The sequence below is a fragment of the Melospiza melodia genome, chromosome 5 (genome assembly GCF_035770615.1).
Source record: "Melospiza melodia melodia isolate bMelMel2 chromosome 5, bMelMel2.pri, whole genome shotgun sequence".
Taxonomy (NCBI): Eukaryota; Metazoa; Chordata; class Aves; order Passeriformes; family Passerellidae; genus Melospiza; species Melospiza melodia.
This window is the reverse complement of record NC_086198.1, coordinates 82515569-82540986: the sequence shown is the minus strand read 5'-3', so window position 1 is coordinate 82540986 and position 25418 is coordinate 82515569. Positions and strand designations below refer to the sequence as shown.

Here is a 25418-nt window from a genome sequence, read left to right as displayed (position 1 = left end):
CAAGTCAGGAACTTGAAAAGAATGTGAAAATGCAGACAAGAAGAGCATGGAATGAAACGGCAGAAAATCTTCACTTGCTGGAGCCAAAGACATTTCGGTTTTCTTTTGGGTTACTAATTTTGTTCTAGTGTCAAAAAGACATGTGCCTTTTCCATTTTTGTTTCAAGCATTCCTGACTTTGTAGTTTACCAGGATGCCAAGAGGCAAAGCTTGCAAGCAGAAATAAAACATAGCAATGATGGAAAAATGGAGTGAGTCTGTATGGGGGTGTGGAGGAGCTCATAGAAGAAGATAGAAGCTCCAAGTACACGCATCATATAATCCCTGTCATTTTGTATTTTTGTTTAGCTGTGAAATCTGTTATAGCAACTACTACTGGTTTGTTTCCTCAGATGAAAAACAACAAATATAATTTTTGAGTTCCCTGACGAGTTGACATGCAGATTTATCACAGTCACAAGAAAGGGGCACAACAGAGAGTAATGGCAAGACATGTAGCTGACAAAACATCAACTCTCTGAAGGGATCCTAAAGTGATATAAATCTTCCATTCAAATGAAGGCAATCCTTACAGAAATCATACCCTAAAATGGCATGAATCAAAGGTGTACAATGAAATATCACACTGTTTTCTAAGCCTGAGAATTAATGTGAGTAACATTGTCCTTTTCATGTTTTTATTTTTCCTTGGGAGTAAGAAATTAAGCAAATACATGGCAGAGTATAGCACACAGCAATTGTAGTTTCCCATAATTTTTATGGATTCCAATAATTCTTTCAAATTTTGCATGCTTTGTGTCTAATACAGCAAGATGTTCCTCCTGCTTGCTCTAACTCAATTTTTCTTCTCTCACAGAGCCTGCAGAGCCTGGGTGAGGCTGGCTGCAGCCTTGAAGAGCTCACAGCTTGGAGTTCGGGTTGTGAACTCATCCAGCCTGTAATCCTTTAAGCCTTGCATCCCACAGAAGAATTAAGGATGAGGAAGGCTGCAGCTGTGGATGTCAGAGAGGAGAGAAAGGGTGAGTGTGGGGAGCTGGGCAGAAGGAGGCCATGGGCCATGCAGGTAGCTGGGCAGTGCTGCTGGCCAGCGTCTGCCAACTGGGAGGGCTGGCAGAACCCAAAGGGCTGAGCCAGGCCAGAGGGGAAGCGTGGTACTGAGGGGCAGGAGGAAGGGCAGAGCTAGGCAGGGCACACAGAGGACAGGGAAGGACTCAGGGGTGGTAACCCACGGAAAGCAGAGCAAAGTGGGCAGGCACTGGGCTAAAGGGTAGAGCTGGTTCAATTTTGGGATGCTGGCAGAATGCTGGCTGCTGTCACTCTGACAAGTTCTTGGCAAAGGGTGTATGTAAATCACATTTCTCCACAGCCCTGGTGCAGAGAAGGCATGCTGCTCCTCTCCCACACTTCCATGCACCCTTCTCTCCCTAAACAAACATCCAGATGAAACTCAACACAATATAAGAGGTCCTTATACCTTGTACTTTGTCCTTTTTCTTTTTTGGGAGGTGGAAAGTTTGCAGTTATGATTCAAGTCTCTTCAGGGAATACTATACCTAGCTGGACTCCAACTAATGAAAAAGGCTATTTATCTAATAGACCTTTAATCACAAGCTCTACTTAAAAATCAATTACATGATACAACCATTATAGTTAAGCTCTAAATCTCATGTGTCTTCCTGTTATCTGAGGATTTTCCTCTGAGATAACAGAGATGATTGATATGCAGCCAGATTTTCAAACGCTCACCACAGCGTATGGGTCAGGTTTTATTCTTCCAGCTGTTACTGTTTTGGATGCTTATCCAGCAGGTTTTCAGAGGCCTTATCATCTACTGTGCTGTGGTTTGAAAGAGTGCTTCCTATTTATGTGAGCAATTAGGGTTCAGCTGCCTCGGGAGCCTGACCTCAGCTCTGAGTGCTGACATAATTTAAAAGTTCTGGCCACAAAGAACAGAGCTAGAAGGCATTCTGATTAAATTTAGCCCAATCACCCTAAAAAGGCACAAAGGACCACAGAGAGAAGATGATGCATTCCCTCAAGGACAAGTTTTCTCGATGTCTCTGAGCTTGCTAAGATTCCATCGTGTTTTCACACATGGTGCCTCCTGAATGTGACTGCTCCACATGCAGGCAGTGCACAGGCCAGCACATCCCTCACCGTGCCCACAGGAGCGTGGGCTGAGCCAGCCCAGGCACAGCTGGCATTTGGATGGCAGGGACACAGCAGGGAAAGGGCTGCACACTGGTGCAGTATTTCCCTCTTTACAGCTGTCTGCCTCTACCTGACGTGCAGTTAGCAGAGAAGAAACATCAAGGAAAGGTCAGCAGCTGCTCAGAGCAGTTTCAGGTCAGACACATGCTTGGGGCTGCCAGCAATGCAACGGGAGGCAGCTGAAGAGGTCATGCTTCCATTTGGCAGCTCACAGTGACCAGCTCTGACATCCTAACTAGGTGCTACTCAGACAACACACTTTCAGATATAAATTACCTTAACTCAATCACTTCCAGGCACCTTAGGCAAGCCCTTTATTTCAGGCTAGATCCCAATAGCACAGAGAAACTCAGAAATGACTGGAAAGCTTTCTTATATTGATAGGAACATCCATGAAAATAAACAGGAGATCAGTCATACATGGATCATACTAATCATAAAATAGGTGTTGGTTCAGCTCTAGTTTGCTGAAGAAATGCCTCCATTAGTAGTGTTGGTCTTGATTCAGGTTCAATTTTTGTCTGAAAGCCAGTATCTTTTTCCTGTTACTCTAGTTTCATGTCCTTGTTTATGCACACTACAGACATTTCTCATCCAGAAGTACTGTGGTAGCCTACCATAAATGGTAGAAATCACTTTTATCACTTGTTTCACATCACTTGTATAAATTAGTAACCCAAGAGAAAATCTAAATATCTTTGGCTCCAGCAAATGAAGACTTTTTTCACAGCTTCATTCCACACTCTTCTCCTCTGCATTCCCACATTCTCTTTGAGCTCCTACAGACTATTCCATCCTTGCAGATATCTATCACTACAGCCATATGCTTTCACTCTGCATTTTAAAATCAGTCAGTGAGTCACTGAGGTCAGCAGGATTTGGCCTTTCTGGTTTAACTCTGAATGGAAGCAAGGGAATCAAACTCACCATATTGTCTCATTAACAGTGTTGGGCACTCACAGCCCATTATCTGGAGGGAATACTTTCTTCTATTTTGAGAAAGATTCATTCAAACCTTAAGACAGGCACTGAAATTCTCTTTGTCAGACTCACTAATTTAATACATTCGTCCATCAGTCAAGGTGTTCTGTTTTCCCCAAGACTCTTGTTGTTCCTCTTTGACATCTGGCTTAGGGTGCCTATGACAACTACAACAAGAACTTGGAAAAGAGCCTTTCTCTGAGCTCTGTACCACTCCATTTTGGGCTGTGCCTTTACATATCCTCCTGCTGAACAAGCTAAGATTAGCTCTGTTTGGGATAACTGTTCTGTGTGCAGCCAGTGTAGCAACTTGTTCTTTGATGTGCATTGCTGGCAAATGCCCTGAGCTGAAATACAGGTAGAATTCAGCAACACGGAATACTGCCTGTGGGAAAACTGTTCGATGTTTAGCCAGGCTTCAATTAGCAATGCAGAGTGGTGCCATAGCTGTAGCCTTGATTTGTTTCTGCCTGCAAAAAGGAGACTGCCTTCTCCATCAGTTTTTTTTACTGATTTCCAAGGAATCAGCATAACCTTGGATGTCCAGCAAAAATTCTTGCTTTGTCTTGCAATGCATTTGTGATGCTGAATAACAGAGGTTGTAGTAACAGAGGCAAGAATCATGTTCATGTTTTACTGCTGCAATAGAGGAACCACATTAATACACCAAAGTTGCAAATAAAAATCAAAAGCACAAACAAATCTGCACAAGGCAGAAGGAAAGCACAACAGCCTTTGAAAGTGTATATTACTGTATTGCAACCTGTAAGAAAAACACTTCTCATTTTACCAGTAAATCACTGGCCTTCGGGAACAGAGAACACTTAGGAACATAGATAACAGCCCTAAAGGAAATGCTAAACACATCAGGAAATCTTGAGAAGAGTAAAACAAGATTTATTTTTTTCAAAAGCTAACGGAGTAAGTCATCTTGATGCGGAAAGCAAACCCGTCTGATGTCGAAGGAACCCCAGAGGCACTGGCCAAGGGGAGATGGCCCGGCCATGCCCGGGGCGGTGAGGCGGGCCGAGCCTCGGCGGAGCCGGCCGGGGGTGCGGGAGTGGCGCAGCACCTTGCGGGCCGGAACAGGGGCCGGAACAGGGCGGGAGCCGGCCCGGGATGCAACAGGTCCCCGACCGCAGGCTGCGGGCTCAGCCTGCCCCGCTCGGCTCCGCCGCACCAGCACACAGCCTATCCCGATCGGCACTCCGCTCGCCCAGCACATCCCGCCGGGGTTAAACCCCTCACGCTCCTCCTCTTCCTCCCCCCCACCATCCATCCCGGCCTGTCGGGGTGGTCCTGCAGCCCCGGCCCGGGGCAGAGCCCGCCCTCCGTAATCCATGCGCGGGTGGCACCGCCACCACGGCTGCCGCGGCGCTCTGAGGCGGAGCGGGCTGCGCTGTGCTGGCCGTGCCCCGCCGTCTCCGGCTCGCTGGCCCCTTTCGACCGGTGAGTGCTGCGGGCGGGCGCGTACGTGACGAGGGGTCCCGGGCAGCTCCGGCGGGGCCGTGGGGGGCAGCAGGCGGGGATGAGGCTCCTCCGCCTTCTCCCGCTGCGGGCGGGAGGTCGTGGCCGGCAGAGCGCGGCTCCTTCCCTCCCGGGAGAGGGGTGGCGGGCGGGGGAGCTCCGTGAAGCCGAGCGACGGGGGGAGGCGGGTGGCCGTCGAGGGAGGTGGGTGCCCGAGGGAATGGGGCTGCCGGCGGGAAGGGCTCCCAGGGGGCTCAGCAGAGGCTGGGAGAGCGACCTGTGGGAGCGGCGGGATGGAGGCGCCCTGAGAGCGCGGGGTGAGGCGGGGACAGAGGAGCGGCCGGCGGGCAGGTCAGTGCTGCGGGGGGCTGGGGAGCGGATGGCGGGAGAGACGGGTTTGGCCGCGAGGAGGGGGCTGCGGCACGGCGGGGGATGCGGCCGGTCCGCGGGGAGTCAGGGCGGGTCCGCTCGCCGAGCCGAGCGGGGCGGCGGGCACGGGGTGCGCATTCGCTCCCGGGGGTCGTGTGAGGCGGCGGCGGCAGGGGAGAGGTCGGGGACAGCTGTGAGCTACCGGCAGATGAACGGAGAGGAGCGGCGGGAGCTGGGCGGGCAGAGCCCCTGAGATCTCCGGAGGGAGGGGAAGCCGCTCCACGGAAAGGAGGCGGAGGGCACCTGCCCGGGGCGAGGCGGGCGGTGGGGTCATCTGAGCCGCCTCGGGGGAGGCGGACGGGGCTGTGCTGCCCTCAAAATCGGCTCATCAGGGGCGGGGGCTGGGGGAGCAGGGAGGCGACCCCCGCCTGGGCTCTGCGGTGGATGCGAGCGGGGAGAGGGCCCGTGCGCTCCTGCGGGCTCCGCGCTCCGCACGGCAGCGCTGCGGCGGTGCCGCCCGCCTCGGAGCAGCTCCCTGAGGCGCTGCTGCCGCCGCTGCCCGCTGTGCATCTGGGCAGATCGCGCCTGCACACCCCGGCTGGCCGAGCGTCTCCTCGGCCGAGGTGAGCTCTGCAGTGAGCCGGGGGCCTCGTCCGAGAGCTGGGGAGAAGGGGCAGTGTGGTGGTAAACACGGGCTGTGTCTTCTGCACGGAGATGCAGATGCGCCGGTGTGAAACTACCACATCGGTCGGTATTCCAGCAGAGGCAGAGCTGCGGTGCCCGCGCTCCTCTGCAGTTTGCAGATAAGGACAGCCTGTTAGAGGAAGAGGTCTCTGAGTAATTGGAAAGAACGTGAAGGAAAGGTTTGGTCTCCGCTACTAGTGGGAAACGTGCGTCGTGTTGCGGTACCTAGGTGTGGGGACACGTACACAGCGCTTATCAGTTCACACTTCCCAAAAACTGCCTGTTATGGGCTGGATTTACTGTGTTTTACAGTTTTCTATGTGATGCTGGAAAGTAATTTAACAAAGAATGATCTATGGATTCTGGGGTAAATGCACCACTTAGAATCAAGTTAAATAAATTATTTGGTTAGTGAAAATGTACTTTAAATATTTATGCAGTCAGCTGAAAATCAGACCTGCTTATAATTGGGGAAAGGTTTCTCACCTGGAATTTTTACTTCGGCTTGCAGGTGGCTATGACTTGTAAAACAGAATAATTTTTTGATGTTGCTTTTTTAGTTTACTATTTTGAAATTAGTGAGAAGCTGTTCAAAGCAAACTGGATTCTGAATATTCAAATTTTCCTGACCCAATCCAATATTTACTTAGTTGATTTGAACATATAGCATGCAAGTCAGATGGGTACCAAGGCTTCCTTGTGTGGAAGATGCTATTTGTTTAGTTTCTCTCAGTGCTGCCAAGCTCTGTTCTGCAGTCCCTGGTGTTTATTATGTTTATCTGCTTCTCTGTCCTCCTATGGCAACAGGTTGCGATTGTTGGTAGGCCTAGGCAGATTTTGTAACAGAAAACTGTACCTTTTTAACCTGCCAGTATCTAACTTGGCTTGCTGTGTTGAGTCTCTTGAGTGGGAAGGTGGTGGTGTGGGCTTGGTTGTTTTTTGGGGTTCTTTTTCCATACTCAGGAATTTCAGTCTGCCTGTAACTCTGTTTTGTGGCTGTTTTAATTTCACTTCTGGTGGTTGCTGGCATGGTGGACAGGGATTATGGACTTGGATTTTCAAATGTGTGATTGAAAAAATGTAACAAATGTACTCAGAACCTTTGTGTGGGTTTCCTGTGGCCAACTGCACCTACCACCACCGCAGCCCAGCCTGGTTCACTGCCAGCAGGTTCCCCCACTGAGCCTCAGCAGTGCAGCCCTGGCTGATTGAGTTTCAGTTCACAGGGTTAATCATGGTTGCATCGCTGCCCTGCAGTGCTGGCTTTGCATGGATTGTGGTGCTAAACAGGAGGCCAGTGCCGTTGGAACAAAGAGCTGCGCATCATGCTGCCTCTGAGCTCTGTTACTCACAGCTGGTGTATCAGGGACGTTGCTGAACTAAAGCATCTAGCTCTCTCTCATCTTCTCCTGTTAAACTTAAAGCAGAGGTTGGTTTTGGAAAATACTTTTAGTAACAGGATAGCATTATCATCTCATATCTGAGATGATAATGCTGCTGTATATTTGAGTGATGACTTTTCCACAGGTAGTGTTTAAAAGCCCAGGAGTTATGCTTAGTGATTTGCACATACAGAATATTAGTGTCAGCCACAGAATAAAATGCAAAAGCTTGAGTCTCTTCCAAATGGACATTTGCAAACCACACACAATAATGAAAATCTTTTAATTTATTTTAACTTGTTAAGTACTTCACAGGGTGTGTAGTAATGAAATTGGTAGCTTGTTTGATAATTACTGTAAGCATTTGCAAGTTTCACACAGCTTCTCTTCATTCACTGTTTACTTGAACTTGAGGAGGGTTGTACTGGCAGTTGCTGTAACTCATTGACTGCAGTGATGCCACACTGTGTGTGAGGAAATGAGATGCCCACATGCTGCAATGAAGATTAGCATAAACTACTGTTCAGTTCTTTGTATTTGTGTCACTCCTGCGTATGTCATTTCTGAAGTTCTCAGAATTACAGATTTCAGGGATAGATTTTACCTCTTTAATGCTGTTTGTCTAGCATATTTAACTACTGATAAGCTCCCAGCTAAGTTTCTTTTCAATATCGAGAAAAGGAGAAATGCTGGGAGCTTTTTACATCTGAGTTATTTTTAGGTAGGTTGAATACATATTAGGTGCTCAGAGGCATCTTAAGTTACAGGTTTAATAGTGTTTCTGCAAGTTCCTGGTTATTATTATTAATGTAACCTTGAAAACATGAGTGTTTTATGTGGCATAGAGGAGAACTGGTGTCAGTCTGGAGGAATTGCCCAGTATAGATTGTATACGCCATGTTTACTGTGATATATTTGCCAGCAGAGGGAGAGGAAGAGAATATGGTCATAAGTCTGCAGATTTATTGATTTGCAGGAAACTCACTTGAATTTTATTAAAGCCTGACTGAAAACTGTGTAGAATTGGAAACTTGGGTTTTTCCACTGAACATTGTTAGTTTCGCAGTACAGGAAGTGTCTTTGCCATTTCAATAGTGTCCTTGTCTTAAAAATGCCCACTTGGTTAATGCGTGACTACTTACTTCTAGAAGGTGTAGTGATTGTTTTCCTGTGTTGGGAGAACATTTTAAATACTTTATTTGCCTGTTTGTGTAATTAGATAGACTTTAAATTGTCTTTAATCTAAAATCTTGCAAGAAAAACAGTTGTGTGTGTACTTCATCTTCTTCTGCCCTCGCTCTCTAATACAACAGGACACTACAGAGAGCTTTGCCTTAAGACACCAGTTAGAGAAGTCATCATCTTATAATTTTCATCTTTCTCAACCACACCTAACATTTCACTGAAATGGATGCTTTTGCATCTGTTTCCTAAACTTTTGGAATCAAGGTTCAGCCACCATGTGTGAGCTTTTTCTCCTGACTCACTGAAGTGCTGCAACTTCAGTACTTCAGAAATCTCCAGAAAACTCAACCTGACTTAGAAAAACTGTTGAAATCTCTTTTTAAGGGGAAAAAAAAGAACTGTTGCCTTTGAGTCCCTAAAATCAAGATCCAAACAAGGTTAAGGTGATAAAAAGTGGTTACCATTTAATGAAGGCCTCTCCAGGTGCACAACACACTGTCATGCATGCTGAAATTACATTGAAAATGTACATGTGATATAGGGCTTTTATGTGCTGTAGGGCTTTTACACTTTTACAAGTTTAGCAAATTAGCATAATTGACAAGAAGCCCCAAATAGAAATACAGTTAATGAAGTAATTTCCCCTCTTGGTTTGACCCCTTCTGAAAGCTACTAGCTGTACCTTGTTTTGTATCTAAAACACGAGGAATTGTCTTGAGAGGGTGGCTCAGCCTTGATTGCCAGAAGAAGCAAGATCAGAGCAGGCCTTCAGGAATTTGTGTGTAGGAAAAGCACTGGAGTTAGCTGGGAAACTATACAGCTATACAATAATAGTCCACAGAGCAATGAAAGTATATGAGGAATACATGTAAAAACAAAGGTGATTTTGGCATCAGAACAGTAGTGTGTCAAACTTGCACAATTTTCAATGCTCTGCCATAAAGCAAAATGAATTTTTTCACCTAGTTGTGGTCTTGTGATGTTTTGTCCTGTAGGTCTCTCGAGGTTTGATAATAAACTGCAGCCTAAGCAGTTTTCACTTTTCGACCATTTTTGTGTTCAGCCTTATAGCAAGATGTGCAAAACTTCACAAAAAAGTATCTTCTAGGCTGAAGAAAACTAGTCTCAGTAAAAAATTAAAGGAGGAAAATGAATATTTTGGATTTGAACTCTTTTTTCCTTTCCTTAATCTTTAAGAGAACATTATTTTCCATGGTAATAGGTGTTCTAAATTAGTGTGTGCTTGTGTTGAGCATATTTCAGAAGGGTTGCTAACACAACCTTTCTCAATAAGGGCTGGATAATTGTGCTAATCATAGCATTATTACTATTCATTCTTCTTGGTTTTCATAAGCCATGAGGAAGAAAGATAGGTTTGAGTGTTCCCTCCTAACTCATTTGAACAGTGGAGAAACAACAGTCTCTAGGTCTTTGATCTGATCCTGTATTTCTTTGTTCCATGTTTTTCTTGACCTGTCCTCTGAGTGCAGCACTGACTACTAAACAAGCTTGCAATGTGTTTTTGACCTCTTGCAAAGTACTGGTTTTCAGAAAGGTAGCTGGCATTTAACCAGAGACTGTAAAGCAGGGAGAGATTTAAGTCTCACCTTACTACAGGTTTGAAGTGTCTTCAGCATCTCTTTGACCTGGAAGTACCTTGGAAGCCAAGGTGTTGGTGCAGCATTGGGCTGGCTGGAGCCATGAGGAGTTTGTGTATTTTGCTGTCGTTCTCACTGGTGAATGGTCTGAACACCAAGGTGGGGATGGAAAGCTTTTCCCTTGGGCAGTGCTGCTGGAAGGGGCAGCAGGTGCTGTGCAGCTGGTGCTCCCTGGGTGGGAGAGATGTCCTGCCAGGGGCAGTGAGCTCCACAGGGCCCTGCCAGGGCGCTCTGGATCAGCCAAGACCAGCCGGGCTGAGGGTGGGGAGGTCAGTGCTGTGCTCCCTGGCACACCCATCAGGTGTGTGCAGCCTCCAGGACCAGAGAGTGGCAGCAGCCTCTCTGTTGCCTTTTATTGGGTTGGTTTTGGTCTGTTTCCTCAGACACTGCTGTTGCAGTGAAATCAAGGAGTCTTCCCTGGCTTCTTGTAGATGAAGACATGGTCACTTCATTTGTTGGGAAGCCAGGAGTGTTTCTGTTACGTTTCTTAAGTAGTGGTAGATTAAGCTGATGTGATTTCATAGATTCAGAATATTCTTAGACATTTTTTACCATCCAAAGTCATCTTAATGACACTCAGCTTTAGCAAGCTGTAAATAAAAATAGTTTACTTCTCCAGTTCCTAAGGAGAGCTTTGAGATAGCTTGAATTAATAGAAAGTAATTGCTGATGCCCATTGTCATCTGTCAAGAGGGTGATGTCTCGTTGGTTTTGGATTTTAGTTTTGTTTTGGTAACTTTTCCGTGCTGTATAATTTCTTTCCTTATTCTTGGAAAACAGTTAAGAGTATCTAGTACTGAAGGTTTTGCTGAAAGGTGTAAATTCAAGAAATACAGGGTATGACTTGTAATAAGTGTCATCAACTACAGAACCATCAGGTGGTAATTAAATGCATTGTGTAATTGTTGTGGCATGACATATTGTACTTAGTCAGAAGCACAATTCATGCAATGCTCCTTTAGTTTTGTTTCCCTTGGAGCTGTATCAACGTTCTCTTTGTTTGTGAGAACTCACTGACCTGGAACTGTGCATAATTCTTTTTCCACCTCTTTCAAGTACAATGTATGTAGTATAACCTTATTCACAAGCCTCAAAATGCTTTTCTTCCCTGTCCTGTCAGGCTCACTTTTGCAGCTGTTGATAGGTTCAGTTTCCACAGGAGGTTGCAGCTTGTCTTGCACTTTGCTGTTTGCTTGCACACGTGTTATTGAGCTGTTTCTTCTTTTTGCCAGAGATGTGCGCCGAGTCATTTTCACGAGAGGCTGCTGTTCCACTCTGAAGTAAAAATACATTGAAGAATTGCAGGTGTGAGAGTGCACCAGCACTGTCCTGGCTAGACAGCCACTCCTCAAGTGAATGTACTGAAGATTTCTAGACTTGGTTGGACAAATACCTCTACCTCTAGTTTTATGAATACTGCTCGCTATGGCTGTGGAACTCTGTTTGCTGCTGCTGCTGTTTTGTGGAAGTACAATTTCAGAGGTACAGCCTATATACAAACCACCTCCTGGAACTTTGGATTTCGGATTTGTACCAGCCAAGACCTATGATACAGGTGCATACCACGAACCAGGGGCAATAGGAATTTTGTTTAAAATAGTACATGCATTCCTGTACTTGGTGCAGCCAAATACTTTTCCTCAAGGTAAGTGGATAAACTACTTCTGTTTAAAATACAGATTTGTTATTGATGTTGTTATATTGATTTGTTATATTGATACACCCTGTCATAGATATCAAGGCCATAATCAGGAGGTAAAATAGATGAAGGGCTTTTTATGTAGCATGTGCTGCAGCTTAGAAATCTGTACAGTTGTGTATAAGAGAATATTTTTCTGCTAAGCATAATGGGGAGGAGGTTGTTAATGAAAATGAAGTGTTGGTGACCTTTCACAGAACTTTGGTTACATATCTCAGAGCTGTCACTGATGGGTTTGAGGCTTGTTTTCTTAACTGAAGCAGCATGAGATAGAAGTATAGGATAAGCTGCTTTGTATTTACCATTAAATCCATTAGAGACAGCTGAATTTTTCACACTGTGATAAACAGTCACATGGTTATAATATCATAAGATTTAGCCCAGGAAATTTGAAATAAATTTCATTTGTTTCCATATATTTCATCCATGGTCAAGTTTTATGTAAGAGCAGGTCCGTTACACAGCTGTGTGTAGTTTCTTGTTCCTTTGAAAGCTGTCAGGTTAAAACTTGAAACTGCACTTGTTTTAATGAGACTTTTTTTTTCCCTTTGTTTCTTACTAAGCTGTCCCTTCTAAAGGAAAACTTAAGATGTTGGAAAAGTGTGTGCAACTTTATTGAGGTTGCATTGATTAAAAGGTGCTTTTGGAAATTGTGGATTTGGTAGTTTTATCAACTTTTCAACATGCTTTTTGTTTCACTTTGCTCTTAAACGTGCTAATGCTTCTGTATAATACTGGCATTTAAAATTGTATCAAGGTGAACCTTTAATTAGATATAAGAATGGCTTTGGTTAGAAACTGATTCCTTTTGGTGATTTAGCTGCAACTGTGTATAAAAGGTGTTTCTAGTATTTTGTAATACAGCTTTCAATCTAGAAATTTAAACTTTTATTAGTCTAATGGGTCACATATCTATATGATATCTGTGAACTGCTGTTTGCTTGGATTTTTGACATTTCTTCGTGCATCTCTGGCATAACTGTAGAAGAATGAGCTCAGCTGAACTTGAATGAATGAATTCTATTTAGGCAAAAGCTCAGAATCTGAGGGGTTAACCAACAGAATATTATTCTGCAATGGGCCAGAAAAAATGGCCTTTGTGAAAACAGGCCAGCAAAATGGCCTGTTTTCCTGCAGGATGTGTTTTGAGCAGATCTTGCGCAAGGTGTAATGAGAGCAGTTGCATGAAGGTGACAGTAATCTCACTTTTAGGAGGCACTGTTTCCAGATACCTCTGCTTCTTTTGCCTCTTTCCTTCTGTTAAATGATCAGGTGAGCTGTTTGTGTCTCTGTGAGACCTGATGGTGAGCATTGCCATCTGCATTCAGCTCCTGGAGGCAGGCCTCTACTCTGCCTGAAGCTCTGCTTGGATATTTTGTTCTGTTACGCTTGTGGAAACTTGATTTCACTGAGACATCTACTGTGCCTTTATATTACCAAGAATTTGTCTGTAGTCTTGTATGTCAGAATTAATATCTGATGTCCTAAGCATGTGAATAATTAGTGAGTATAGACTTTATGGTCAAGGTTATTTTCTGGTGGGACTGCTCGTAGTAACTTCTACATCAAGTTGGTATTGTGACCTCCAGCATTAAAGAAGTAAAGAATTTGTTCTTAGCTTGTAAGCTTTGAACATCTCATACTTCTCCCTACTTGCTTGAAGATAGTTTTTGCCAAATCAGGTGTTTTCAGAACTTTGCCTTTGCTATTTGCATTAAGTGAAGTCATGTTCCCATGGCCCCACATGCTGCACTGCAAAACACAGATTTGGCAGATCATGTCAGTTTGAGTCATACCATTTAATTGGCTAATCCCCATAATCTCTTTTGCCATATGCTGTTCTATTTTCACATTCACTGTATTAATGGTGCAGTTACATATTTAAAATGGGTGTTTTGTTTTGGTTTTTTAAAATTGAAATAGAGTTAATTCTGATTCAGAGGTGAAAATAAACATGATGACAAATGGGCACAGAAATCAAGCCTTTTGATGTTTCTATTTCAGACTTCATGGTTCTGGTGGGACTGGTGCTTCAGAACAGTTAGCTCCAGGTTGATGTCCCAATCTATTGCATATAACCACAACATAGAGAAGTGTCATTTGTGTGTGAGCCTTGGCAGCAATCACTTAGACCTTTGATCTTGGTAGTCTTTGATTTTTTCCTAATATTTGGGAGTACTCAATGTTCAATTTTCCAGTGTGTTAGTACTCTTACCTGGGAGGAGAAGTGATAGGATTGTCTAATTGCATGTAGATAGTCCTGCCTTTGTAAGTCATCTTCTGATAGTGCTCGGATGGGTAACATCCACAGTCCTTCAGTCCAAAGTATGCCTTTATACTTCATGCTTTTATGCTTTATATTGTATAAATATATACTATATATATATATACGCTGTATAAATATATATAGTATATATTTATATATATATACTATATGCCTTTATGCTTTATTATTGTGCTGTGATAAAAAAAGATTTTAAGTAGATGAGAGTCTTTGGGAAGTGTTATTCTTAATGGCATGCTGCTAAGACTCAGCAGTTGAAAGGAATCACTTAAAAGAAAAAATCAGTCAAGAAATATTTTGTGAGGTTTTTTTTCTAGTTACATCTAGATAAGTAATTATTTATTCCCTTCTAAATTTGTTCATGCCATCAAGTTTGTGGAAATATAACTTTAATCTAGGTTTAGAATTAATAAGTAAGTTATGAATCAGATTAAATATAGTTCTCATGTAAAATACAGTAACAGAACCAGGGCAAGGAACTGTAAAGCCTTTAAGATTTTTTAAATTGCTGAATCTTTAAGACCAGCACTGGGCTCTTTGGATATGGCAAGGAACTAGCTCAGAAGAGGTGAATTAGGATATCTGATTGCAGTGCTTCAGTGAGTCTAAATAGATTCTGCTTTCAATTCCACCATTCAAATATTTTTGTACTCATTACCAGATGATGCAGTGCTGTAAATGGGAATGAGTTAGCTCTTGTTCAGGGAAGCAGCCTCCACTTTGGTTAATGATACACTAGAGTGGAAAGGACTGGTCACTGGTTTGCTACCTGAGGCTCAGTGGGTGACTTTAATCTCAGTGTGCCTTTGTTCCTCCCTGGTAATGATTGTGCTGCTACTCCTTTTGTTGAGGGCTGTTTAGGATAGAGGCATCATTTTCCTTCTTGTTAATAACACCACTCAAAATAAAGAGATGATAATAGGAAAATTACAAGCTCCTTCTATCACTTAGCTAAGAAGGAGGACGTCTAACAAAACGGATAATCTTTCTTACATAAAAATTCTCAAACTGTAGCATTGATCTGTTGATAAAGTTGTCACTGCATGGTTGTGAGATGGTTCGTGTCATCTGTTGTGCTGGAAACCATCAGATATGAACTTGGGATGGACAGGGCATGGTCAGTATGATGCTGTGGCTGCTGTGAATTATTATAGTTTTGTCTTTGTTCCCATGCAAACAGTTGTTAGTTGTAATAAGGGAATGTTAATCTGAGTTTCCAGTTGCCAGCAGAGTGTGCCCAGCAAATCTTTGGCTTCCCAACTTGTAATAAAAATATGAAGCCTTCACAAAGGAAAGAAGCAGGGAATAAAGCTCCTGCTCCTGTTTTTAGGAGAAATATGACAGAAACTTACAAGCCTGTTTACCTTACCCTACTGTGGCTGAACATACTGCAGAAAAATGTTACCAGTTACGTTACAACTGCTTTTCTCCAGCTTCTGACTTTTCCTCTGGATAAGCATTTCTGCTGAAGCAGGAGTTCAGCTTTGATGCAGAAGTCAACTGTTGAATGCAGGTACATTCTGGGCAAAAGATAGTGTGAAGAGTTAAATGTACTGTTTGCTGTGGGGAACAAAACCAAGATGATTTTTAGACCTGGACTAAACCTCTCAGTTCTTTCTGACTGCAGAATCTTGCTTGCTGAACAGTTTTATCAGACTGATGATCAGAACTTGTCAGGTTCTGTGTCTGACCCCGTTTGGTCTTTTCCTCCTCATCTATTCAGCCTTTAAAGCAGCTGCAGATTGTGAAGTTCAGCAGGTTGGTCTTGTGTTATCTCAGTAATAAATCATATGAATGTATTCAGTAATTAAATTATTTCTAGATATTTTAAAGAAGAAACCTGTAACTTGATGTGAAAATAAACTGTATCTGTAGCTAGTATAGCTGTTACAGAAAATGCATATGCAAAACCCTTCTGTTTTGGGTAGGTTTGATGAGCTCCTAGAATACTGACTTTGTAAATCTATTGGCTGTGTTGAGGCTCTAAAGCAAGTAATCAAAACACTTTATCACCCCCTCACTAAAACTTAGTAAGGCAGAATTACTTTGTATGTGCTTGTGTCAGTCTTCTCTGCCTTCTGGAACTAATTCTTCAGTGCTCATTTTTATTTAGTTTCCTGTTAATAATAAGTCTTCCACAGCTCCCCTACAAGAGCAAATGTGTATGTCTGGATGTTGGAGCTAAGCCCAGTTATTTGTACATGGTAGTGCCCTTTTAAACTTAAGATTTTTCCCAGGAATGTTGAGCATGTCTGCACAAGGTGAGAGGAATTTGAGAGGATTGTGGTCTGGCTCTGGCTCTGCAGGTGCTACATTCCAGCACCACAAGATTTTGCACAGGTACCTACAACCATTATAACATTTCATAAAAACATAGTTTAGGATATCCTTTTTTCCAGTAGTGTGAAGACTCAGTTTTAGTTTGGATGTGATAAACTCCTTTTTTTGAGCTAGTGTTTGATAGCAACTCCCTTATGCAGGTGGGCTAGTTTTCTCAAAGCTTACATCCTGAATCTGGGTTGGGAGCACAGGTGGAACTGGTGCAGGAACTGAGAAGAGCAATCTGCCCATTAGTAAGTTAGCTGTTGGATTGGCTCAGTTCTGTTGTCAAGTGACAGTCAGTGCCTTCCCTCCATCCCTCTGGTGTTTTTCCACAGCTGTGAGTAGAGCTGTGGTGGGAATTTAGAATAATGCCTTAAATGTGAATATGAAAAATGCAGGTGTGACAGGTGCACTGCAAAATGCAATGACAGGTGTGACAGTGGTGGTGGGGATTTGGGATAAGTGTTCCTTCAATTGGAAATACAGGTATACATTGAAAGAAATTTCTTGTGTGCAATGTTGGAAATACTGGGGAAGATGGAGCAGCAGGAAGATATGAGATAACTCAGCCTCTTCTTTTCTCTGCCCACTCATACGCATTTAAAGAAATAGTGTTAAAAAAAAATCACTGCTCATTTTGTGTTGGGAAGTTAAGAGCTGCTCTGCTTGGTGACATGCCCATGTAAGTGAGGAGCAGTCTGAGAACATTTCTGAAGCAGATTTAAGGCTGGCTTTTTAATTTTCTTAGGCATCAGAAGAGTATTTTTTTCCCCCCTGATTTATTCAGAATGGCAGAGTAACAGATTGCTTGTCAAAAGGACTTTCTGTGGGCAGGGAGGAGACAGGGGTTTTAGGGAGCAGAGGCTTATATAGATGATCTGCTGGAGGTTACCACAGAAAACTACAATTGCAAAGGTTAAGGCTTCTGTGATGCCTTCCTGCCCACTTCTTCTGGATTATGTAAGCAAGGAATCTCTTTTGCAGAGAGGCATTTTAGGGAAAACACGGAAATAATTTGTTAATCAGTATAGCATAGTTGATAATTTGATATTCTTGTTCTTTATGTCCAGCTGGAATTCTTTCTCTACAGTATCCTCACTGCTTGCCCTGATCTGGTGTAATTCTGCCTGCCAGCTCTGCCTAGGGAGAAAAACATGCTTTGACAGCAATTGGAAAACATCAGTTCAACTTTACAATTTCAACACTTAGGACAGAAGGGAGAAACTAGAAAAAACAAACCTCAGGTAGAGCTTGAGGGCATTGGGTTACTTTCCATGGGAAGGGTACTTGAAAGTGGCATTAGCACAGATGGCTGTGGTAATTCCTGCAGGGTACCTCAAACAGCCACGCCTCTTGGAGTTTAATAATAATCAAAATTAAAGAGGCTTGTTCTGTGCTGTTCAGCTCCTGCTTCCCCAATCTAAACTGCCTGCTCCCCATTCCATATGAGGCAGCCCCATGCTTTCTGTCTGTGGGAACATCTCTGGCCAGTGGGTTGGGCATGTTCTGTGTGGAGTACTGAGGAACTCAGGAAACCTGCTGATAGTTACAGCATGGACAATCCTTGAAGCTGTCCTGACCCTGTTCTGTTTGTGGATGTTAGTGGGAGACACCAGGTATAGCCAGAGTGCTGATCAGCATTCCCTGCTTCAGCATACACACACACACACACACATATATGTATATACACATACGTGTGTGTATATATATATATATATATATCAGGGGATACGTTCTGGATGCAACTAAATCCAGGGGTGCTGACTACAAGGAAGGGAGGGGTGTGAGTACAGCATGGTATTGTGAATGGACATGGCCTTGTTTGTTTGTCATACTAAGTAGAGTCTTCATTGGTGGAGTTTGCATTTTTATTTTTTTTTTTTAAGCTGAGGTACTATGTTCTGGAAATTCATTTATTTATGTAATTAGCACTGTTGTACTTTTAGTACCACTAAAAGCATGATAGCTTGTGTGAGACTTGCAGAGCATACCTGCAGCACCTCCTGTAGTGAGGAGTGGGACAGAACAGGTTTTGGATCAGCCACATTGTCTGGCACCGTGGATGGACCTCTTGGAAAATCACCAGCAGCTGCAGACATCTTTTGGGTTTTCAGGCAGCTCTGCTGAGGCACCATGGTTTTCCCAGCTCAGCAGTGGCCACTGCTGTGCTGTTCATCCTGCCTCTCCATTTAATTTTTACAGGCTTAGCTATCCACATAGTGCTGAACCTCATTCTCATTTCTAACTTACAGCTCTGGAACTGATGGGGAGAGAAGGGGAGGGGGAACATCACTGAATTTATTGGAATTATGTTTGCACAAGCTTCCAAGGGACTTCTCAGTTCTTTCATCATCTTGGCTGCTATGAAGCATTTGGAGTTAATCATATGAAATACTGTACAGAGACTGCCTGTTATTGGAAAGACAGTCATTTGAGCTCTCTTTTCTTTGTTACAGACCATCATAATAAGATAGCACAGCCTAGCACTATTATATTCCTCTGGTGATTTGCTTAGGTGGTTGTTCACAGAAAAATAAACCCCTAAGTCTTGTTCAGTGATGGCTTTTTCTTGAATGATGTCAGCTGAAGTAAGGACAGCTTGATGGATCTGTGCAAGGAATCTTTCCACAGTCCTGCTGGTCAATTTTCATTACATTGAAAATGACAATCAGTATTTTTTCCTCTCCTTTTTTCTCATTATTGTTTTTGCTTCTCAAGATGGTCTGTGTAACTTTCAGATTGTAACAAAAGTGGTGCCTTTTCCAAGTGAAAAGCAACATTCAAAAGTTGCTGGAGCAAAATAAATGTGTAAATGTGAATTATACTTTTAACAGTATTGAAATTTTCCATATATGCTTTTCTTCCTTTTTCCAAAAGTGAGTTATGTTAGAAGAGAAACCAGGTGCCACAAATGTCAGTCAGTGTAGTTTAAGCTCAATAATCTATCAGTATACACATTTTAGTGTAAGCCTGCCAGTTATAAAAAAGCCCCACAAACCTACTTTTACCTTTTTTTTTCGATAAGCACATAAATTTCTTACCTAAAAACACTTGTGTGATTAAGTTATGACTTGTATTGCATCATAACAGAGTCAGGATCTTTCTTTTGACAGAAAATATACAAAATTATTTTATTTTGGTGAACTTCAAAATGTGATTAGAGTTGTGAATGTGAATATTGCTACTACTATCAAATATTGCTTTGGCAGTTTAACTCAGCTGAGAGATACCTGTACCAAATAAATCCGAGCATCAGGCCTAATGAGCTCTCTTCAGAGTAGCAATCTTTGCTTTTTCTTTGATTTTTGAGTGCAGTGATGGTCTCTGTAGTACTTTGAAGCAATATGTATGCCCCAGTTATCAGACATATGTGGAAATTTGTGGCTCTTGCAGAAATGGGGAAGTGGAGAAAGGGAATTCTGAGGAGTCTCAGGGAAGGTGCCAGAATGCCAGTCACTGAGGTAATCTGGTCAGCAGGTCTCCAGCATGTCATTCTCAATTAATTATCTGTGTTCATATTTCTGACAATCCAAGTTATGCAAGAGAGGATTTTCTGTGCTTTCCTCAGTTTACAGCAACTCCTGAGGAGATAAAGGAAGAGAAAAAATGTTGTTCATACAGTCCAAATATTTCCAACTTTGATCACCAAATCCATTATGTGCACAATCCCAACCTATGCAGAAGTTGCTGAGCCTGTGCAGCGTGCTAAAGCAGACAGACACACAGTGCACCCTGTAAATCTCTGCCTGTAATCTGCTGTAAATCCTTACCAGATGGTGCCTAGGGAGAACTTGAGGTAGCTCCTGCAAGCAAAGCAAGTGGCAGAAAATAGCTGTCATGGCACAAACAGTGTGCTACAGAAGTTTTGTTGCCTTCAGAAAAAGAGAGAATGTACTTTCTGTGTGGAAGACTTCTTCAAAGCTTTCAACTTCATTTTGTGTCTGCGTGATGCATGCAAATTCATTGCAGCCTCCTAAGGAAGGATTTTTCTAAAGGCTCCTGTTTCTTTTTTCTTCTTCCAAAACTTCAGCAAGAACAGAACTTCCTTTGTAGCAAGGAACAACTGGAAAGCCTCTGCAAAGGTTGTTTTCAAAGGAGAAATCTTTCATTCCGTGCATCCTGTAACGGTCGATACTGTGGCTGTTCCTTTTTTCTTCAAACCTTTTCCTTGGCCAGGCTCTTTAACCTTGTCTGGGAGTGTCAATGGAAAGCAGAATGTGCCTAAGGAGAAAATGTGACTGTGCTGAAGGGTAACCTCAAGTTTGGGGCAGCTGTGTGGTGTGAGGATTTCCTGTGGAGTTTGGTCCTCCTACCTTCCATTTTTGGGAATTGGGGACCTTTTTCTTGTGTGTGCACTAAGTTCATTAACTGTAACTTTTATCTGATCCACTGCTGTATAATTTATTTCTTCAATAGACTAGTGTTGTTTTCTGTTAGGAAGGGTGTAAAGAGAGTCTCCTTAATTTCACATTCCAGTTACCTTGGAAGCTTTGCTGCCATGCAGTTCCTTGTCTTCAGCAGTTCCACCATGCTTGGTCCTACCTGTGCTCTGGCTAAAGCTCTCCCTGTTAGGCCATTTCTAAGGCTTCAACCCTGCTCATGGCTTTTCATCTGCTCATTACCTCCTTCATATTGCATTTCTGCTGTCTCTCATATCCCTGCACTGCATGCAGTGCAATCTAAGGTGCACTTCTAGGTCTGGTAGCTTGTCTTTGCAGTTTTGAATAAAGCAGAATGCGCTTTACAAATCTGCTTAGACGTTAAAAAATGTATTTATTGTGTTTTTACTTGTGTCATATTGTGTGTTGTTGAATTTTGTGACAGCCAGAGTGCTGTAGGACAACAATATGTAATTAAGGAATGCAGAGTCAGAGAATGGGAATAGACAGTGGTCATGTTGATGAGAGGAAACTGCATGCTGAAGGCATGAGGAGGGTGACAAGGCAGATTGCCATAGCAGATGACAGGTTAAAATACTTAAGCAATTTAGTATGTACTTGTTGGATTTTGAGGTCCATTCAAACAAATTTTTCTGGGCATGGTGTAATAACAGGTAATAGGGCTTTATTTTGCACGTTAGTGATGAAGTACAGCAGTGAAGTTCCCTTCTTAATTGTCTTTTTCTCTTGTCCCAAAGACATGGTGATTTTTTGCTCATTATTTCTTTAATGCACATGAATAGGTGGTTGAACAGAGAATTTCCTTTCACCACCTCTGTGATGGAAATGGGTGATGTTGTGTGTGGGCTACTGAAGCAAGGGGAGATCAGTGTGTTGCTCAGGAGTTGTGCTCAAAAGGAAGAGGGTCAGAATTGCCTCTTCAAAGGATCACGAGGGTGGAAGCTGAACCAACCTGATGTTCCCAGTAACTCAATGGAAAGAAAAAAAAGTGAATTGTATATAGAGAGACTTTGCCTAAAAAGAGGGGGAGAAGTTGTCTAAGGAGGTTGGGTTTTTTTCTTAGTTCTCTTCTAAGGACAGGAGCTATGTTCCAGGGCTGTCTAAGGACAATACTGTGAAAAGGGGAGTGAAGCTTTTCAATCTGAGGTTGGAAAGGAATAGTCTGGACTATATGAGTGGATGCCTGGATTAGATTCCTTATCTGTGCACCACAGTCATCTCTTGCTGTGTGGGAATTGGGAAGATCTCCTTGTCTGTGAGACTTCCCACCTGTCCTACAGAGTGAGTTTTCTTCCTGCTGTGCGCAGAGGGGACAGAGCACACGGGGTGAGCAGAGTGAGTGTGCCAGCACCTCCCTCCCTGCAGTCACCAGCCTTGCATGATGGATCCTGCGCTGCCATCAGCATTGCTGAGCTCTCACCTCGCCCTGCAGTGGGACCAGAGGGGAGTGATGCTGTGGGGTTAGGGACAGCAGCAGTGAGCAGAGCCCTCGTGGAGGCAGGGACAGTAAAGGGGACCACAGCTAACCTTGGATTACACCTAAAAGGAGACCTCTTCAGTGGAAGCCAAATCTGGCCATGGTAGAGGCTATGGCTTGAGCCTTTGGGGAAACAACCAAAGCCCCATTCAAGTCAAAGAAAGTATTTTAAAATGTCAGTAAACTGAACTTGCTGTAAAACTTGCTTTAAGATACCTAGAAGGTTTTTGTCTCTGATAAGTCTGAAAGGCTTTCCTGGTTTTCTTGGCTTTGCAGGAGATGTTCATTAGTGTGACTCATAATTAATAAAAAACCACAAGTCTGAAGTAATTTTAATTCATTAATGTCAGACTAATTGACCTATATTCAGAGAGGTTCTGAACTGTTCAATGTGTATGTAGTCCATTGACTCTATCTGTTATAGGTAGACAGGAATGGACTGAAATACTGTTTTATGCATAGAATGAGATAGGAATAAAGTAGTTACTAATTGATCATTTGTATTATCTACATAATTCTCCCTGTTGTTTGGAAAAAAAATCTTATTGTAGTGCAATATGAATGCTTCAGTCATACTTCTTATTGGCTTGTTTGAAGACCTTTCTGAGTAGAAACCTAATATATTATATCATGTATAATTCTCTAATATATTATATTTGTGCACAAAAAGACATTAATTTCTGGCATAATTTGATTAATGCTGGAGTTGCACTACATCTGAACTGGCTCAGTGGAATTTTTTGAGTGAAGTGAAAGCATAGCATTCCCAAAGGTTTTACTCCAGCTATTTTCCTGTCACTAGATATGAAAAGCTTCCTTGGCAGAAGAATTTGTAATTAATTTATGTTGGTACTTAATTGCCAGACAGATTATTTTTAAATCTCTATTATTTTTGCTATCCCTTTCTGTAGAGCAGTTCTAAAAAGCACACTTAGTGATAACCTCATTTTCCTGCCAGAGTAATGAGGTATTGGTCTGTAGACACAGCACTCTTGCAGTGCAGGAGTTAGTGATCATGTTTTCTTAACTGGAGATCCTCAGAGGTTCTTCACAAATTGCATTGGTAAATTAAGAGTTCATCTGGCTAGTTAGATTTACTAGGGCAGATGGCATTTTGCATGTGTGATGAGAGCAGGAAGGATTCAGCAAAGCAATAATGTAATTAGCTGTGTAAATGAGCCTCACAAGGTAAATCTCTTTAACCCCAATGATAAAATGTGTTTTGTGCTAAAGCTGTGGATTACTGGTCCTGTGAAACAATGTGTACAGCTAGTCAAGCCAAGATTTCAGGAGTAATCCAGTTAATTTGGAAATGCAGGACACTGCTTGTTATCACACCTTCCTAACATTTTCTGTTTGAAACAGAAGCAGGCCTCAGGATGGCACTTTGCCATAACACGAGAGAGTGTTGTGTGGAGTTACCTGAATTCAGTTGTAAATAAAAGCTTATTTGAATGCTGGAGATGAGATGTTCTAGCTAGGGAGGAAAGATGCTTCATAAAAGCAGACCAAAATCCCAGGCTGAATAAAATGTGAGTTGAGCTGTCTTTTCACTGTGCTGCCATGACCACTGTAGCCATATGTAGCTCCTGTTTACACAGTACCTGGCACAGGATGTTCCCCACTTCACCCTTAAGCTCTGCAGCAGTAACTGTGATTATCATCAATGTGCAATAAAACCTGCAGAATCACAATGGTTGGGTTGCAAGGGACCTTTAAAGATCATCTGAGCAGGGAGGATTTTGTGCTGTGAATTCACCAAGGCCTGTTTGTGCCTGCAGGTATGTGAGTAGCTGCAGGTAATCTCACATTCAGTTCCAGCCCAAAATATTTTTATGGGAATATAACTTCCACTTTTCATTTGAAATGAATCAAAAGAGGATATGTCTAACAGTGTTGATATAGGAAGCTATTGAAATAATAAATTCATGGTAAAGACTGGTCAATCACTGTGTGCTGCCTGGTTAGAAAAACACCCTGGAGCATCATGTTACTTCTGAAAAATCACTGCAAAGTAATCTAAGTAGTGAATCTTTATTCAGCAGGGCAGTCTCACATTCTGTAAAATTAAGGGGAAAAAATGGTCTGTAGCAGCCCTTGAGTAGTGCATGAAACCTGTGCTGTTCCTACTATTAAATTTACTCAAACCATGTGGGAACCTTTTGTAACAATTTTCAGGCTTTCTTGTTTATTAACCTAAAGATGTTTTACTTTCTGATGAGAGTCTCTAAATTCCAAAAAAGGTGTGAAGTGCTATTTTCTGCATGAGTTTGTTATAGTGTATTCAGGTAGACTTGTGTCATTTTTTTGCTCACAGCCTATAAAATACAGAAACAGTATAAATAAAACTGTGAATCAGGAACACTCTGAGCAATTTAGGCATATCACAAGAAATCAGAGCACGTTTTGGGTTGTTTTGGGTTGATTTTTTAAGTATTGTCTCTTTTGCTTGCAAACCTGACTGGGCATGGCCCTGGGTGACCTGTGGGGGTCCCTCTGTCCTGAGCTGGGAGGTTGGACTGGATGATCTGAGGGCTCCCTTCTGTTCTCAGCTGCTCTGTTTCTCTGGAGTAGTTACTTGCATGTGCATAAAGTGTACCAGCAAAGGTCCATAAATCTGTGTGGGTGTGGCTGGGTGTTTATACAAGTATGTAAAACTTCATGTAACATGTTTGAGGGTTTGGGTTTTTTAATGTTTGACTTATTATGGGGACAGACACTCAACTAGGAGAATGGGTAAATGCCTTCAATTTTTATTTAACAGGAAAAGCTAGTATTTTTAATATTTTCTTGTACCAATTCTCAATAGTAGGAAATGTATCAAAGTACATTTTTGTCAGTAATAAAATCTTGCTTTCTTTCATGCTTCCTGGCAGTGTTTTCACTACTGCACTAAATAATTTATAATGGAAAGTCATTATGATTGCAGGATAACTTTGGAATAATTCACACTCGAGGGGACCTTCAGACATAATCAAGTTCAATGTTTTACAAAGCAAGATGAACCTCAGAGTTAGGAGCAGCCTGGAGATGAGAGCAGGTTGCTGGGGGCTCTTCTGATTGCCTTGAGAGCAGCATCAAGGAGAGTGATGCCACAGTCTTGGGCACTTGGCTCCTGCGTCTGATCCTGCACACAGGCTGTGCTGCTTCATTCATGGAGAATCACAAAAGCTTTTCCTTTTTATTCCTTCCTATCACATTCTGATTGGAGCTGGACAGTTTCTCATCAGTGGCTGTCAAACAATGCTAAAGTTGAATCAATATGTTAACAAGACAGTTGTTTTACCCCTTTTCCTGTA

General features: G+C 42.7%; 1 protein-coding gene across 10 annotated transcripts in view; it reads left to right on the top strand.

The window, feature by feature from the left end:
• The first annotated feature begins 4531 nt into the window (after window positions 1–4531).
• Window positions 4532–25418, top strand: part of PROM1 (prominin 1) — a 61013-nt gene continuing 40126 nt past the window's right edge. For 9 of the 10 annotated variants that reach the window (XR_010027863.1, XR_010027862.1, XR_010027861.1 and 6 more), the window contains exons 1-2: window positions 4532–4641; window positions 11170–11582. Coding sequence is in view for 5 of the 10 variants with exons in the window: in XM_063157668.1 (XP_063013738.1) it covers window positions 11363–11582 (220 nt within the window). In the remaining 5 variants the exon portion in view is untranslated. Of the gene's footprint in view, window positions 4642–5571; window positions 5652–11169; window positions 11583–25418 lie in introns of those variants that run through there. The other variant, XR_010027860.1, reaches the window with a different exon arrangement.